General features: G+C 46.2%; 1 protein-coding gene across 8 annotated transcripts in view; it reads right to left on the minus strand.

Moving 5' to 3' along the window:
• The window catches only part of LOC139555205 (engulfment and cell motility protein 1-like), a 177275-nt gene that overhangs the window by 112626 nt on the left and 46866 nt on the right, over positions 1–17783 (minus strand). For 6 of the 8 annotated variants that reach the window (XM_071368810.1, XM_071368805.1, XM_071368807.1 and 3 more), the window contains exons 2-7: positions 12701–12840; positions 8984–9024; positions 8731–8803; positions 8566–8616; positions 7007–7176; positions 2006–2041 (exon numbers count right to left, since the gene is read on the minus strand). In XM_071368810.1, the coding sequence (XP_071224911.1) occupies positions 2006–2041; positions 7007–7176; positions 8566–8616; positions 8731–8803; positions 8984–9024; positions 12701–12778 (449 nt within the window). In that variant the 5' untranslated portion in view covers positions 12779–12840. The remainder of the gene's footprint in view (positions 1–2005; positions 2042–7006; positions 7177–8565; positions 8617–8730; positions 8804–8983; positions 9025–12700; positions 12841–17783) is intronic. The other 2 variants (XM_071368813.1, XM_071368808.1) reach the window with 1 other exon arrangement.

Raw genomic sequence — 17783 nt, forward strand, 5'->3', positions numbered from 1 at the left:
CTTCCACTGACACCGACACACACGTACAGCGGCATGGCGCAAAGCAGCCAAAAGCCATGGTCTCAGGGAGAGGCGAGAGGAGGGGAAAGGAGAGAGAAGCCACAGCCAGGTATGCTGAAGGCACAGAAAGGTGAGGAGCGGGACTGCGGTCCCTGATGGGGCAGACAGATGACTCAGTCCTTCAGGAACAACAGGAGGCGCCAGAGAGCCAGTAAGAGCCAGAAAGCACAAGGCAGCAGAGCCACAGAGCACTCATTCATTAATCATTCTCATGCAATTACATTGACGTTAGTAGAGACGAGTCAACATCACCATAGGGCCGAGCGAGGCTACTTCCTGGAAGATAATTATCCAATAATCTGAATACAACGTGTTTCAAATCTATTATGTTCAATCCCTCCGATAGAAGTTCACAGGAATATGATTCGCCTATATAAATCTCACAGAAATATACAAATGACAGGAAGACTATGTCAAATAAATGCATATTTTTTTTACATTTTCTGAATTACGTAACTGTGTTACAGTCATGTCATAAACCTGAAATATAACTCAGTGACCTATGCCTCTTGATATGATGTGGGAAATATTGTAAATACTGCTCCCTGCAGTCCGATTTTATTAGTGCTTCGTAATTTAATAAAGTTGGCCAATAGTCTCCAACGCATGACTTGAAAGTAATCTACAAAATGTAAAGAAAACTAAACATGTCACATGTACAAACACATTTAATCAACACATACAATTACATTGTGTTTTACTTAGGCATAAAAAAATCTACTGAAATATGTAAACCCATTCTAACATAAATATTTGGTTAATAAGACACTGGCAGGACCAGGCGCCTCACAGGCTTGGCAACAGAGGGAAAACGAATTAACACATTGGGTTAATAACAGAACAGGCAAGATCATGGCCCACATCTCAGACACACCCATTAGTAATAACTCATTAGTAGTAGCCAGTCCACAGTTAGACTGGGGTGAGTAAGCATTTTCACATGACAGTGGGCAGTTACATTAGTAGTACCCAGTCCACAGTTAGACTGGGGTGAGTAAGCATTTTCACATGACAGTGGGCAGTTACGTGATGTGTGAAATTATCATGTTAATATAATGACATGATTCTACTAAAATGACAATTCTCGAACACTATAGACCTGTTCACTCTAAAGAAGTTAAAGATGCCAGAATGACATGCTGACAAGACTTCAGAGTGTTGCCTAACAGAATGATGTCTCTACAGGGTGAGTATGTATGGCGTTGAGGACAGTGAACTCCAGAATATTCATGTAAAGGACGGCCGTGAGACATCAATGACCACCCACCACCACCCAACATTAAAAGTTCCCAACATCTGGGGGTGTATTAATTAGTGCAAAACGTAGCCCCTCCAAAAAACGTTGTGCAATTAAAACTAGTGTTTTTAAATCGGACAAGTTCAGGTAGGTACCTCCATGTTTCAGTCCGTTTAGTTTCTGTTTGGTTACTAGTGAATACACCCCTGAACACCATTGTTATAAGTTTAGGAGGAGCACCAAGAATCCAAGAAGAAGAATCTCTGAATTTGGACTGTGGGTTTCTTTATGGATCGTTGTCATGGTGCTCTTAAAAAACAACATCCCACGTGAAACAAGAGACTGTAGCTTTAGTTCCCTTTGAACCTCAAATTGCCCAAAACCACAATAAGAGAAGAAAGATGTTTCAGTTACATGGAACACAGAATATGCGTTCCAAATGGCACACTATTCACTAAAAGTAGTGCAGTATATCGGGAACAAGGTGCCATTTGGAACATAGCCAGAGATAAACAAAATAAACAAGTTTGATTTGAAGATGAAAGCCAGCGATGGCGACGGCAGCCATGTTGTTTCCCATTAGTTTAATAGAAGCACCAGGGCCTGAGTTTGAATCATGCAGACTCAGTTCCCGGGTAGATTAGAGGGAAGAGTACAAAGCCAGCCAGGGTATCTGACTGGGGAGGGGAAGGGAAAGGGAGGGCTTACCATGGCTTCATTATCTTCTGTAGTTTCTGATAGCGTCTGCAAAGATTTAAGAAACTTTGGTGTCAGGAGAGAACACAATGACCACGGAAGAAGGAGCTCAAGTCATAGTGGAGAGAGGTTACAGTTCGACAATAGAACACATTGCCCAGGTGTGTATGTGTGTGAGTGTGTGTGTGTGAGTTAGACAATAGAACACATTGCCCAGGTGTGTATGTGTGTGAGTGTGTGTGTGTGAGTTAGACAATAGAACACATTGCCCAGGTGTGTATGTGTGTGTGTGTGTGAGTTAGACAATAGAACACATTGCCCAGGTGTGTATGTGTGTGAGTGTGTGTGTGTTAGACAATAGAACACATTGCCCAGGTGTGTATGTGTGTGAGTGTGTGTGTGTTAGACAATAGAACACATTGCCCAGGTGTGTATGTGTGTGAGTGTTAGACAATAGAACACATTGCCCAGGTGTGTATGTGTGTGTGAGTGTGTGTGTGTGAGTTAGACAATAGAACACATTGCCCAGGTGTGTGTGTGTGTGTGTGTGAGTTAGACAATAGAACACATTACCCAGGTGTGTGTGTGTGTGTGTGTGAGTTAGACAATAGAACACATTACCCAGGTGTGTGTGTGTGTGTGTGTGTGTGTGTGTGTGTGTGTGTGTGTGTGTGTGTGTGTGTGTGTGTGTGTGTGTGTGTGTGTGTGTGTGTGTGTGTGTGTGTGTGTGAGTTAGACAATAGAACACATTACCCAGGTGGGTGTGATCTGTCACTGTAGCTTTTTTTAATGATAAGATCAGATCCAGGGGGTGTATCAAGCATCTCAGAGTAGGAGGGCTGATTTCTGATCAGTTTAGACTTTTAGATCACAATGAATAAGGTCACACGGACAAATAAGACCTGATCCTACAGTAGCAGTCAAAGGTTTGGACACACCTACTCATTCAAGGGTTTTTCTTAATTTGTACTATTTTCTACATTGTAGAATAATAGTGAAGACATCAAAACTATGAAATAACACACATGGAATCATGTAGTAACCGAAAAAGTATTAAACAAATCTAAATATATTTTATATCTGAGATTCTTCAAAGTAGCCACCCTTTTCCTTGATGACAGCTTTGCACACGCTTGGCATTCTCTCAACCAGCTTCATGAGGTAGTCACCTGGAATGCATTTCAATTAACATGTGTGCCTTGTTAAAAGTTAATTTGTGGAACTTCTTTCCTTCTAAATTTCCTTCTTTTGACTGGTACTGTATATCAGCAGTCACACTGAGATGCTCCATACATACAGAGGACAGACAGAGCCTGGATCAGAGCCTGGACCAGAGGCTGGATCAGAGGCTGGATCAGAGCCTGGATCAGAGCCTGGATCAGAGGCTAACAAAAGGACAGGATGAACATGGACAGGACTTGAACAGAGCTCCACAGTGACAAGTTAAATGTAGATCACAACACAAGGCTGACCTGCTACAGCAACGTGATACAATACAGGGGACAACACAAACCACTTGGTCAAACAGAATAACATAGACACCAGGGATGACTAGGTGCTCTGATTAACACAGGGGAAAGGGAAAGGTACGAAGATGACAGAAGTGGAAGAGGATATTTGACCAAATAAACACAATCAGATCAAATCACAATTGGTTAGGGGCCAATTGATGACAGACTGAACACAAAGCATGGAAAGCAGAAGTACTGTTTGGGAAGCAGCTGGAACCCAGCCAGACAGACAGAGTTACACTACATGCTTTGCTTGAGGGGATGACAGAGACAATAATGGCCAACATTTCATTTAACAACAAGATTTAACAAGACGGAAATCTATTTTGAGACAAACTTGGATCATGCGGACTCAGTAAATCTCCAGCTAGATCTCAAAATCATCTTGTTTTGTAACAGAACAGTAAGTCTGTCACAAAATTAACATAATTCCCCAGGGATCCAAAAGGTTTGGCAGTTGACGTTACAGCACTGTACATTCTCAGCAGTTCTGGAACCTGTATGTTATGCTACTAGACCAATAGGGGGCGCAAAACTCCTTTAATTGACTGATACAGCAGCCCACATTAAAACAGCATGAGTCATGCCCCAGACTGGGATATTAGAAAGTACTGCTCCCTGGTGTCTCTTTTCCCTAAGCCTGTGAATGATCATATTACGCTAGTTGTTTGTCAGGAATGTCAATGGGGATTGTAGAGTTATAAACACACACACACGCCTGCACTTTCAAACTCTGGGGATAACAACTGTTGACGCATGAGTAATCTACATAAAAACATATTTAAAGGAATAGGCCTGAGGTGGCAGTATGCACCGTGGGGGAATTAAGTGGGCAGCACTGCTTATAGGAGGACAGAGGGGGAGGGGAAATTATTCATAGGGAATGAATATGCATTTATAACATGTAAATACAGATCACTTGGGACACACATACTGAATGTAACTAGGGTGGGCCTTCACCTCCCTGTACAAGAATGGAGGATACTCTACTAGTTCCCATTGTAGAGGACAGATACACTAACAGAATGGAAGGTACTAGTTCCCATTGTAGAGGACAGATACACTAACAGAATGGAAGGTACTAGTTCCCATTGTAGAGGACAGATACACTAACAGAATGGAAGGTACTAGTTCCCATTGTAGAGGACAGATACACTAACAGAATGGAAGGTACTAGTTCCCATTGTAGAGGACAGATACACTAACAGAATGGAAGGTACTAGTTCCCATTGTAGAGGACAGATACACTAACAGAATGGAAGGTACTAGTTCCCATTGTAGAGGACAGATACACTAACAGAATGGAAGGTACTAGTTCCCATTGTAGAGGACAGATACACTAACAGTAATTTCAAGTGGCAGAGAGACTCTTCGTGGTCTATCAGGGATGACCTTGCATGGTGCAGCCCTTTGCATGCGAGCAGCTAATTAGGAAGTCTCTTTGGGCTGGGGCGGCATAATGAGGATGGCATGTAGCAGAACAGTGTGTGTGTGTGTGTGTTTCAGACCGCTGAGGCCCTGTAAATGATGTGTCCAGAGCCCTCAGGCTAGCCATCCATGAGAGGCTCCTGGGAATGACAAGCATTCGTTTGGATTCAGGGCCGTTCAGTACAGTAGAGTGGAAACAGATCTGGGTGACTGGAGACGTCTGACTGTGTGTCATTGAATGGAGGGTGTAAGTGTGTGAGAAACAGACGGTGTGTGTGTATGTGTGCACATGCAAATATGTGCGTTTTGACTCTGTAATCACTCTTCGCTCACACAGCATGGCTGGCTGGCTGGCTGGCTGGCTGGCTGGCTGGCTGGCTGGCTGGCTGGCTGGCTGGCTCTCTCTCTCTCTCTCTCTCTCTCTCTCTCTCTCTCTCTCTCTCTCTCTCTCTCTCTCTCTCTCTCTCTCTCTCTCTCTCTCTCTCTCTCTCTCTCTCTCTCTCTCTCTCTCTCTCTCTCTCTCTCTCTCTCTCTCTCTCTCTCTCTCTCTCTCTCTCTCTCTCTCTCTCTCTCTCCCTCTCTCTCTCTCCCTCTCTCTCTCTCCCTCTCTCTCTCTACCCTCTCTCTCTCTCCCGCTCAACCAACCATCTCTCTCTCAACCCTCTCTCTCCCTCGCTCCTCCCATGGGGTTCCAGTCAACATCACGGCTGAGAAACTCCACCTCAGCAAAACGCCACTACCTGCCCTCGACGTAACCTTCAGCTGAGACAGCGCCTACTTCCCGAATGGCACCCTAGTCCCTTCATAGTGCACTACTTTGCCCTGAGCCGTAGTAGAGCACTGAGGAATAGTTTGCCATTTGAGACATAGCCAACTTACCAGGCCCAAAGCCCAGCGAGACAGACCATGCTTTATTAAGAGAACACTGCTTGGGGATGGGGTGGGGCCGCCAGGGGTTTGGTCGTGATGAGGTGAAATGGGGTGTGGGAGGGTATAATTGTAAAAAACAAAAAATGTGTTGTGATTCTCATTGACTGTAGTTATAAAATGACTTAATGAAACAATTGTTGACAAAAAAAGAGAACACTGCTGGGTCAGGACCGGATCTGTTGGTTGTTGTAAGCCAGAGTGTCAGAAAGTGTAAAGCTCAGAGAAACATTGCAGCTGTTCATCAGTCCAAGCGCCTTGTCTAAAGCTGTGTGCAGCTGTCAGAGAAAGCAAGGTTGGCACTTTGACAGCATCAGTATCACACGACACGTGTACACAAGATTCTTTATCAGTTAGTCATTGTGGTCAAATATTTTCCGATGAGGATACTCTGAATTCAGGTGCTGCACTAGGGTCAGTTTTTGGCCCTACCCTCTCAGGATAGACAGTGCACCTGCAATGGCTTCAGTTCCCCAAAACCTGATCTGAGACCTGCTGACTGAACACACCTAGGGTTGTCTGTAGTACTGTGTAGCACACTGGGACTGACCCTGGTACAGACCCCGTCACCCTGTGGTACTAAATCCTCCACAGAGAACCTCAGAGCCGTTGGCAGATAGGAGATGAGGAGATGAGAATATGTGACTCGGTGGCTTTTACTGGGGGCAAGTCAGCTAACTGTAATTTACAGGAGAGTATACTAGAGTAAGAGTTGATCAGAGGGGAGAAGTAAGAGTTGATCAGAGGGGAGAAGTAAGAGTTGATCAGAGGAGAGAAGTAACAGTTGATCAGAGTAGAGAAGTAACAGTTGATCAGAGGAGAGAAGTAAGAGTTGATCAGAGGAGAGAAGTAAGAGTTGATCAGAGGAGAGAAGTAAGAGTTGATCAGAGGAGAGAAGTAAGAGTTGATCAGAGGAGAGAAGTAAGAGTTGATCAGAGGAGAGAAGTAAGAGTTGATCAGAGAAGAGAAGTACGAGTTGATCAGAGAAGAGAAGTACGAGTTGATCAGAGAAGAGAAGTACGAGTTGATCAGAGGGTAGAAGTAAGAGTTGATTAGAGGGTAGAAGTAAGAGTTGATCAGAGGTGAGAAGTCTGAGGTGGAGAAAGGAGGAGAGAAGAAGGGAGGAGAGAAAAGAAAGAGTACATACTCTGTGCCGCTCTCCACCATCTGTGTGAGCAGTGAGATGCCGTCCAGGTTGATGAACTCCTGGGCGAAGGTGACGTCTCTGGAAGAGTTGGCCAGGTCCTTCAGGGCCTCTAGCTTGGCATCCATACTAGATGACTGGATCCTCTCGTGGAGCTGGCCCGCCATCTGAGACTGGAGAGGAGGGGGAGACAGCCGGGGAGAGGGCAGAGACAGGGTTAAACACTGAACATATACGCATGTCGAGCAGTCGTCTGGGACTGGAGTTAAAAGGAGAGAGAACAGTGTACAGTGTAGGCCTGGCAAGGGGGAAGAGGGAGAGAGTTATGCAGTCAACATACACAGTACACAGAACCGGCAGAGTTGTTGACTTAACTTGCTTGAAGTGCTGGTAAAGACTAGTGTCATTTCTTCCATTATGGATGGAGCTGATAGTACAACATGTGTAAACTAAGTCAGGGCTTCCCTTTTTGCAGCCATGTCTTCAGCGCGGACTGTTATTGGCTTCAAGGGATAAGCCAGGCCACAACAAGTATGCAGAGAAGGTGAAAAAAAGTGATATCTATCTAACCCTCTGCATGGGCGTGTCTGGAGTGAATTTCACCTCAACAGCAGACACTATTCCAGGCTTTGGAAGAATAACCTCTCAGCCTCTCTATCTATCCGGGGGATTAGAGGAACGAAGAAGGCAGGAGGAGAAGTGGACAGGAGAGACTGAGATGTCATGATAGGGATGGCAGACACTGTCACAATACTCCGTTTCTAACACAATCATCATGTTACAAACAGGAAGGAATGATGGCCTAATGGTTGTGTGAGTTGAATAAGTAGTACTTCACTCAACTTAACCCTAAACTGTGTCTTTCCACTTAACCCTGACATTCTCCTATACTCTGAAAGGTTTCAGTTAACTTTACTAAGGAATGTGATGTTCAACTTCACTTTTAAAATGGAGAAAAAGGTAAAAATATCAAAAGGAGATGTAGCTTTTTAACATGAAACTATTGCAGATCCATGAAGAAAGACTCCCTTCCTCTTTCAGTATGTTTTAGGACAAACTTAATGAATACCACCCTGCATACCACTGCTGGCTTGCTTCTGAAGCTAAGCAGGGTTGGTCCTGGTCAGTCCCTGGATGGGAGACCAGGTGCTGCTGGAAGTGGTGTTGGAGGGCCAGTAGGAGGCACTCTTTCCTCTGGTCTAAACAAAGATCCCAATGCCCCAGGGCAGTGATTGGGGACACTGCTCTGTGTAGGGTGCCGTCTTTCGGATGGGACGTTAAACGGGTGTCCTGACTCTCTGAGGTCATTAAAGATCCCATGGCACTTATTGTAAGAGTAGGGGTGTTAACCCCGGTGTCCTGGCTAAATTCCCAATCTGGCCCTCAACCATCACGGTCACCTAATAATCCCCAGTTTACAATTGGCTCTTTCATCCCCCTCCTCTCCCCTGTAACTATTCCCCAGGTCGTTGCTGCAAATGAGAACGTGTTCTCAGTCAACTTACCTGGTAAAATAACGGTAAAATAAAAAAAAATAAAAAAAATACATAACTCAAACTTACAGGAGATGTCGTCAGTCGCAGTATAGAACCATTCTTTATGTCATTGCGATTCTGCGAAGACAGGAGAGGGACAACTTAGAGGTGTGATTTATGACATTAAATGCTAAGGTGGATTATTATTGTTTAGTCCAATATGACAAAGCTAACAAGAAAGTTGAAGCCAACCTTTTCTGTGATGTAGAAATTAGTGGAATCAGCATTTTGCAGAGCAAAGTTTTCGTGGTTCCCCAAAGACCATCTGAAGAAGAAAATGTAGAACATTAAAACGCATTTGAGCTTTGAATTGGAAGAACACTGCATCTCTCAATGGCAGATAAAAACACTCAGTAGGATTTATATTTATTTAAATACATTACATAAACACAAATACACAGCATTTCTTCAAGGTTATCAGAGACAGAGAGAAAGATTTCCTTACCCTTCGCACACTTCTTTGATAATGGCTGAGAGGGGCTTTTTCTGAGAAAAGAAGAATGAGAAATGAGAAAGTATAGTTCATCCTCATTAGAAAACACAAAATCCTTTAAGTACAGCTACTTCAATGGAAGTGGGGGAACAATGACTTTATATTATATGAGATGAATTTAAATAGAACCACAGAGCATTCCCAGATCTTTTTGTGCCATCTTGCCAACACATATGGTCATTGTCACGCCAGTTGGCAAGATAGCACAAACAGATCTGGGACCCGTCTACATTTATAACATCATGCAGGGCGGAGTGGTACAGTGGTCAGTGGTCGAGGAGCTGTACAGCATGGTCCAAACCTTATGTCAAAACAGGTCTACGTCCCAAATGGCTCCCTATTCCCTACATAGTGCACTACTTTTGACCAGGGTGCCATTTGGGATGCACCCCAGATGTTCTGCTGTTGAATCAACAACCATCTGCACATCATTATAGTTCCATAAAATATTTAAATGTTATCGTGTATAACTATGAAGTCCCTCTCCAGACAGAAGGGACAAAGGGAGGGGGTGTGTTTGGAGGAGTTGTGTGTTTAGTGACAGCCGGTATTTTATTTATTTATTTCACCTTTATTTAACCAGGTAGGCCAGTTGAGAACAAGTTCTCATTTACAACTGCGACCTGGCCAAGATAAAGCAAAGCAGTGCGGCACAAACAACAACAGAGTTACACATAGAATAAACAAACATATAGTCAATAACACAATAGAAAAGTCTATATACAGTGTGTGCAAATGAGGTAAGATTCGGGAGGTAAGGCAATAAATAGGCCATAGTGGCAAAATAATTACAATTTAGCAATTAAACACTGGAGTGATAGATGTGCAGAAGATGATTGTGCAAGTAGAGATACTGGGCTGCAAAGGAGCAACAAAATAAATAACAATATGGGGATGAGGTAGTTGGGTGGGCTAATTACAGATGGGCTATGTACAGGTGCAATGATCTGTAAGCTGCTCTGACAGCTGATGCTTAAAGTTAGTGAGGGAGAATATGAGTCTCCAGCTTCAGTGATTTTTGCAATTCGTTCCAGTCGACTTTTTGCAATTCGTTCCATACTAAAGCATTCATTTTAGTGTAAACATGCATGGAAACACACGCACGCAACCTTAGCAGCAAAAAGTCGGCGACATGTCCGTTGGCACCCCAGCCCCAGCTCTCTTCTCCCCCAACCCCCTCTACCCTTACCCCCAGGTCAGAGGCTTACCCGTGCTTCCTCCCTCCCAGCTGCTCCAGCCCCTCTGAGCTACAGTAGCGTTATCTCATTAGCATGTTCGGTACTTTGATCAATTCTCTGACGCTAAACAAGCAAATGTTTGGGTAGCGGCCCGGGAGGCACAGCAGCAGAGTTCTAGAGAGAAATAAACTGTGGTGATGCATGATGGAGTGACGCAGAAGTTCTCTCTGAAGAGGCTCTTTAGATTTATGCAGAGCTAGTCTCAATGGGCTCCAGAGCACTGAGCGGAGCTGGTTTAACACAGTAAGAGTGACTCAGTCTCCAATGGAGGCAGGCAGGCATATGCTGCTAAAGTACAGAGGCCACAGAGGAGAGGAGATATGGAGAGATGAAGGGAGGAGAGTGGAGAGAGGGATGAGAGGGAGGGAGGAGAGATAGAGAAGGGGAGGGGAGGAGGGAGGGAGAGGAGAGAGGGAGGAGAGGCGAGATGGAGCGAGGAGAGGAGGAGGGAGGAAGAGAGTAGAGATAGAGGGATGAGAGGGAGGGAGGAGAGAGAGAGGGAGGAGAGGAAAGTGAGGGACGAGAGGAGAGCGAGGGAGGGAAGAGAGAGAGAGGGAGGAAAAGAGAGAGAGAGGGAGGAAAAGAGAGAGAGGGTAGGAGAAAGGGAGGGGAGGAAAGGGAAAGGGGGATACCAAGTCAGTTGTACAACTGAATGTATTCAACTGAAATGTGAAGGGAGGGAGGGAGGGAGGGAGGGAGGGAGGGAGGGAGGGAGGGAGGGAGGGAGGGAGGGAGGGAGGGAGGGAGGGAGGGAGGGAGGGAGGGAGGGAGGGAGGGGAGAGATAGAGGGAGGAGAGGAGAGGAGAGGAGAGATAGAGGGAGCAGAGGATAGATAGAGGGAGGGGAGGAGAGATAGAGGGAGCAGAGGAGAGATAGAGGGAGCGGAGGAGAGATAGAGGGAGGGGAGGAGAGATAGAGGGAGGGGAGGAGAGATAGAGGGAGGGAGGGAGGGAGGGAGGGAGGGAGGGAGGGAGGGAGGGAGGGAGGGAGGGATAGAGGGAGGGGAGGAGAGATAGAGGGAGCAGAGGAGAGATAGAGGGAGCAGAGGAGAGATAGAGGGAGCAGAGGAGAGATAGAGGGAGGGGAGGAGAGATAGAGGGAGGGGAGGAGAGATAGAGGGAGGGAGGGAGGGAGGGAGGGAGGGAGGGAGGGAGGGAGGGAGATAGTGGGAGGGGAGGAGAGATAGAGGGAGGGGAGGAGAGATAGAGCGAGGGAGGGAGGGAGGGAGGGAGGGAGGGAGGGAGGGAGGGAGGGAGAGGGGAGGAGAGATAGAGGGAGGGGAGGAGAGATAGAGGGAGCAGAGGAGAGATAGAGGGAGCAGAGGAGAGATAGAGGGAGCAGAGGAGAGATAGAGGGAGCAGAGGAGAGATAGAGGGAGGGAGGGAGGGAGGGAGGGAGGGAGGGAGGGAGGGAGGGAGGGAGGGAGGGAGGGAGGGAGGGAGGGAGGGAGGGAGGGAGGGAGGGGGAGGGGAGGAGAGATAGTGGGAGGGGAGGAGAGATAGAGGGAGCAGAGGAGAGATAGAGGGAGCAGAGGAGAGATAGAGGGAGCAGAGGAGAGATAGAGGGAGGGGAGGAGAGATGGAGGGAGGGAGGGAGGGAGGGAGGGAGGGAGGGAGGGAGGGAGGGAGGGAGGGAGGGAGGGAGGGAGGGAGGGAGGGAGGGAGGGAGGGAGGGAGGGAGGGAGGGAGGGAGGGAGATAGTGGGAGGGGAGGAGAGATAGAGGGAGGGGAGGAGAGATAGAGGGAGGGAGGGAGGGAGGGGAGGGAGAGGAGAGAGGGAGGGGAGGAGAGATAGAGGGAGGGAGGGGAGGAGAGATAGAGGGAGGGAGGGAGGGAGGGGAGGAGAGATAGAGGGAGGGAGGGGAGGAGAGATAGAGGGAGGGAGGGGAGGAGAGAGGGAGGGAGGGGAGGAGAGATAGAGGGAGGGGAGGAGAGATGAGGGGAGGGAGGGAGGGGAGGAAAATGCAAATGCATCCAACAAATTTGTAGTCACAAGCTTGATGTAGTCATTGCATGTTATGAATATGGGACCAAATACTGCATTTTTACTACTATAATGCAGATAAGTGAATTTGTCCTAATACTTTTGGTCCCCTAAAATGTGGAGACTGTGGAAAAAGTGCTGTAATTTCTAAACGGTTCACGGTTATAGATGAAAATACTCTCAAATTAGAGCTGACAGTCTGCACTTTAACCTCACAGTCATTGTTTTGCTCAGAAAACTTGAGGGACCAAATAAAACCACCTGCGGGCCGGCCGCCAGTTGGGGAACGCTGCTCTAGGTCCAGTGAACAAGACTCGTGTCTGCACTAATCAGTCAGTCACAGGACTAGCATCACATAGGAATGACGCCACTGGTTGTGAGACAATGTGTGAAAGCAGTACAGGCAGTCTATTGGGCAATGGACCTCTCTTTTTGATCAGGCACTGACCTGGTCTATCTCCATGAGTTTAGGGAAGGCCCCTGGCCACTCAATGGCCACCTTGACGATGTCGGAGGGCGGTGGCATGATGGCGGTGGAAGGGTATGGAGGTGCCTCTCACTGTCTCACTGAGGAGCTCTCATCCAAACCTGGAGGGGAGAGAGGGGGGGGGGTCACATTATTCAATGGACAGAATATAATAGACTAGAATTTATCCATTTGCTCAGAAATTGTAAATGTGTTGCTGACACAGCAGTAGTAATCCAACCCACTGCACAAAGAGGCACACTCACACAGTCTATATTGAAACCAAGTGACATCAATATTCAAAAGTTCACAAGGTCAGTGATGAAATATTACTGAGAGTCATGATGGAAAAAGCACCCAATTGTCATACTTGAGTAAAAGATACCTTAATACAAAATGACTCAAGTAAAAGTAAAAGTCACCCAGTAAAATCTTACTTGAGTAAAAGTCTAAAAGTATTTGGTTTTAAATACACTTAAGTATAAAAGTAAATGTATAAATCATTTTACACTCCGTATATTAAGCAAACCAGACAGCACACATAAAAAAAAAATGTATTTACAGATGGCCAGGGGGCACACTCCAACTCATCATTTACAAACAAAACATTTGTGTTTAGTGAGTCAGCCAGATCAGATGCAGTAGGGATAACCAGGGATGTTCTCTTGAATTAAACCATTTTCCTGTCCTGCTAAGCATTCAAAATGTAACAAGTACTTTTGGGTGTCAGGGAAAATGTATGGAGTAAAAAGTACATCATTTTATTTAGGAATGTAGTGAAGTAAAAGTATAAATAGTAAAGTACAGATATCCCCAAAAACAATTCAAGTAGTACTTTATAGTATTTTTAATTAAGTACTTTACACCACTGACTAGGGCACAGCTTCCTTAAGTGTATTCATTACACTCACTTATACAGATCCCAGATCAGGCCAAATATTTCAATAACAAAAGTGCCGTTGGCTTGTTCTGCATCCCAAATTGCACCATAGAGCTCCGGTCAAAAGTAGTGCACAAAACATTAGGAACAACTTCCTAATATTGAGTTGCACCCTCTTTTGCCCTCAGAACATCCTCAATTCATCAGGGCATGGACTCTACCAGCTGTCAAAAGAGTTCCACAGGGAAGCTAACCCATGTTGACTCAAATGCTTCCCACAGTTGTGTCAAGTTGGCTGAATATCCTTTGGTTGGTGGACCATTCTTGATACACAAAGGAAACTGTTGAGTATGAAAAACCCAGCAGCGTTGCAGTTCTTGATACAACCTGTGCACGTAACACCTACTACCATACCCCGTTCAAAGGCACTTAAATATTTTGTCTTGCCCATTCACCCTCTGAATGGCACACACACACACACACGTCTCAATTGTTGCAAAGCTTAAAAATCCGTCTTTAACTTGTCTCCTCCCCTTCATCGACAGTGATTGGAGTGGATTTAACAAGTGACATCAATAAGGGACCATAGCTTTCACCTGGTCAGTCTGTCATGCAAAGAGCAGGTGTTCCTAATGTTCTGTACACTGGGTGTATATAGGGAGTAATTGGGCACAACCATAGAAGACTGTACCAACAAATAGTACCGACAAATTGTAAACAAACAAATCGATTGACAAAGAAACTGTCATCAAGCAGTTCACTGCGAAAAACATTGTCCACAATAGCCTGTATGTACGATACCCAAGATATGAAACTAAAGCATAACAGAGTAAGAATGGGCCCCCACAGAGGTGATGCTACTAAACCTGAGCTCAGCAGCTCATCTCCAGGGGCCAGGGTGTGTCGTGCTTGGCTCTGGGTGATAAGAGCAGTGGTGTGATACACAGGGCAGGCAGAATCAGAGGTGTTTCAGGCCTGAAGAGCATTAGCAGACACACACACACACACAACTCTCACACCCACAACACACACACCCACAACTCACACACCCACAACTCACACACCCACAACTCACACACCCACAACTCACACACCCACAACTCACACACCCACACTTTAGTGTGCACACTCACTCAGACACACACATTTTCTCTCTGAGAGACACACACACCTGGCAGTGAACAGTAATCCTGCGTGACTCAGGCCTGGGATAAAAGTGCTGATTATTACTGAGAAAGCAGAAAGAAAGAGGTTTAGCAGAGAGAGAGATGGATGGAGAGATGGTCTGATTCCCCCTGGCTTTCTCAGATAAGACTGGTTAAGTTGCCGTCTGCACTCAGAGAAGACCGGACACAGACTACGGAATATTTGATTTCAAACCACAAGTGAGGACTTCACCGTATGACGACACCAAATGTCCATCCAAAATGGAAATAGTGTATACGGAGTACTGTAGATATAGGATACGTACCAAATGACACCCTCTTCCTTAGGTAGTGCACTACTTTTTCCCCCTAACCTATGGGCTCTGGTCAAAAGTAGTGCACTACACTGAGCAAAACCCAGCCAAGCAACATCGTGTTATTTATTCAGTATTTCAGTCTGGATCGTCTTCGCTCCTAAAGGAGAAGTCCCTTTACATATTTAATCCTCTTTCACATGGACCCAGTCCCCCATGGGAGGAAACAAAACCACCCTATTCCCTATGAGCTGCACTACATTTAACCAGGGCCCATTATAGCTCAGGTCAAAAGAAGTGCACTATGTAGCGAATTGAAGGTTTGCGTCCCAAATGGCACCCTATTTCCTGAACTTTTGACCAGGGCCCTATTAGTGTACTATAGGAGTAGGGTGCCATTTGGGATGCACATGTGTGCAGCCTTCGTCTCTCACTCTCTTGCTGTTTATTCAAACCTTCCCTACGTCCATCTCTCCCTCTCTCCTCATGCAGTTTATTCCAACCTTACGTCCATCTCTCCCTCTCCCCATGCAGTTTATTCCAACCTTACGTCCATCTCTCCCTCTCTCCCCATGCAGTTTATTCCAACCTTACGTCCATCTCTCCCTCTCTCCCCATGCAGTTTATTCCAACCTTACGTCCATCTCTCCCTCTCTCCCCATGCAGTTTATTCCAACCTTACGTCCATCTCTCCCTCTCCTCATGCAGTTTATTCCAACCTTACGTCTCTCTCTCCCTCTCCTCATGCAGTTTATTCCAACCTTACGTCTCTCTCTCCCTCTCCTCATGCAGTTTATTCCAACCTTACGTCTCTCTCTCCCTCTCCTCATGCAGTTTATTCCAACCTTACGTCTCTCTCCCTCTCCTCATGCAGTTTATTCCAACCTTACGTCTCTCTCTCCCTCTCCTCATGCAGTTTATTCCAACCTTACGTCTCTCTCTCCCTCTCCTCATGCAGTTTATTCCAACCTTACGTCTCTCTCCCTCTCTCCTCATGCAGTTTATTCCAACCTTACGTCTCTCTCTCCCTCTCCTCATGCAGTTTATTCCAACCTTACGTCTCTCTCTCTCTCCCTCTCCCCATGCAGTTTATTCCAACCTTACGTCCATCTCTCCCTCTCCTCATGCAGTTTATTCCAACCTTACGTCTCTCTCCCTCTCTCCCCATGCAGTTTATTCCAACCTTACGTCCATCTCTCCCTCTCCCCATGCAGTTTATTCCAACCTTACGTCCATCTCTCCCTCTCCCCATGCAGTTTATTCCAACCTTACGTCCATCTCTCCCTCTCTCCTCATGCAGTTTATTCCAACCTTACGTCTCTCTCCCTCTCTCCCCATGCAGTTTATTCCAACCTTACGTCCATCTCTCCCTCTCCCCATGCAGTTTATTCCAACCTTACGTCCATCTCTCCCTCTCCTCATGCAGTTTATTCCAACCTTACGTCTCTCTCCCTCTCTCCTCATGCAGTTTATTCCAACCTTACGTCTCTCTCTCCCTCTCCTCATGCAGTTTATTCCAACCTTACGTCTCTCTCCCTCTCTCCCTCATGCAGTTTATTCCAACCTTACGTCTCTCTCTCCCTCTCCCCATGCAGTTTATTCCAACCTTACGTCTCTCTCTCCCTCTCCTCATGCAGTTTATTCCAACCTTACGTCTCTCTCCCTCTCCTCATGCAGTTTATTCCAACCTTACGTCTCTCTCCCTCTCTCCCCATGCAGTTTATTCCAACCTTACGTCTCTCTCTCCCTCTCTCCTCATGCAGTTTATTCCAACCTTACGTCTCTCTCTCCCTCTCTCCTCATGCAGTTTATTCCAACCTTACGTCTCTCTCCCTCTCCTCATGCAGTTTATTCCAACCTTACGTCTCTCTCCCTCTCTCCCTCATGCAGTTTATTCCAACCTTACGTCTCTCTCTCCCTCTCCTCATGCAGTTTATTCCAACCTTACGTCTCTCTCCCTCTCCCCATGCAGTTTATTCCAACCTTACGTCTCTCTCCCTCTCTCCCCATGCAGTTTATTCCAACCTTACGTCCATCTCTCCCTCTCCTCATGCAGTTTATTCCAACCTTACGTCTCTCTCCCTCTCTCCCTCAAGCAGTTTATTCCAACCTTACGTCCATCTCTCCCTCTCCTCATGCATTTTATTCCAACCTTACGTCTCTCTCCCTCTCTCCCTCAAGCAGTTTATTCCAACCTTACGTCCATCTCTCCCTCTCCTCATGCAGTTTATTCCAACCTTACGTCTCTCTCTCCCTCTCCCCATGCAGTTTATTCCAACCTTACGTCCATCTCTCCCTCTCCTCATGCAGTTTATTCCAACCTTACGTCCATCTCTCCCTCTCCCCATGCAGTTTATTCCAACCTTACGTCTCTCTCTCCCTCTCCCTCATGCAGTTTATTCCAACCTTACGTCTCTCTCCCTCTCTCCCTCATGCAGTTTATTCCAACCTTACGTCTCTCTCTCCCTCTCCCTCATGCAGTTTATTCCAACCTTACGTCTCTCTCCCTCTCCCTCATGCAGTTTATTCCAACCTTACGTCTCTCTCCCTCTCTCCCTCATGTAGTTTATTCCAACCTTACGTCTCTCTCCCTCTCTCCCTCATGTAGTTTATTCCAACCTTACGTCCATCTCTCCCTCTCCCCATGCAGTTTATTCCAACCTTACGTCTCTCTCTCCCTCTCCCTCATGCAGTTTATTCCAACCTTACGTCTCTCTCTCCCTCTC

The sequence above is a fragment of the Salvelinus alpinus genome, chromosome 26, assembly GCF_045679555.1.
Source record: "Salvelinus alpinus chromosome 26, SLU_Salpinus.1, whole genome shotgun sequence".
In the NCBI taxonomy this organism is placed as follows: domain Eukaryota; kingdom Metazoa; phylum Chordata; class Actinopteri; order Salmoniformes; family Salmonidae; genus Salvelinus; species Salvelinus alpinus.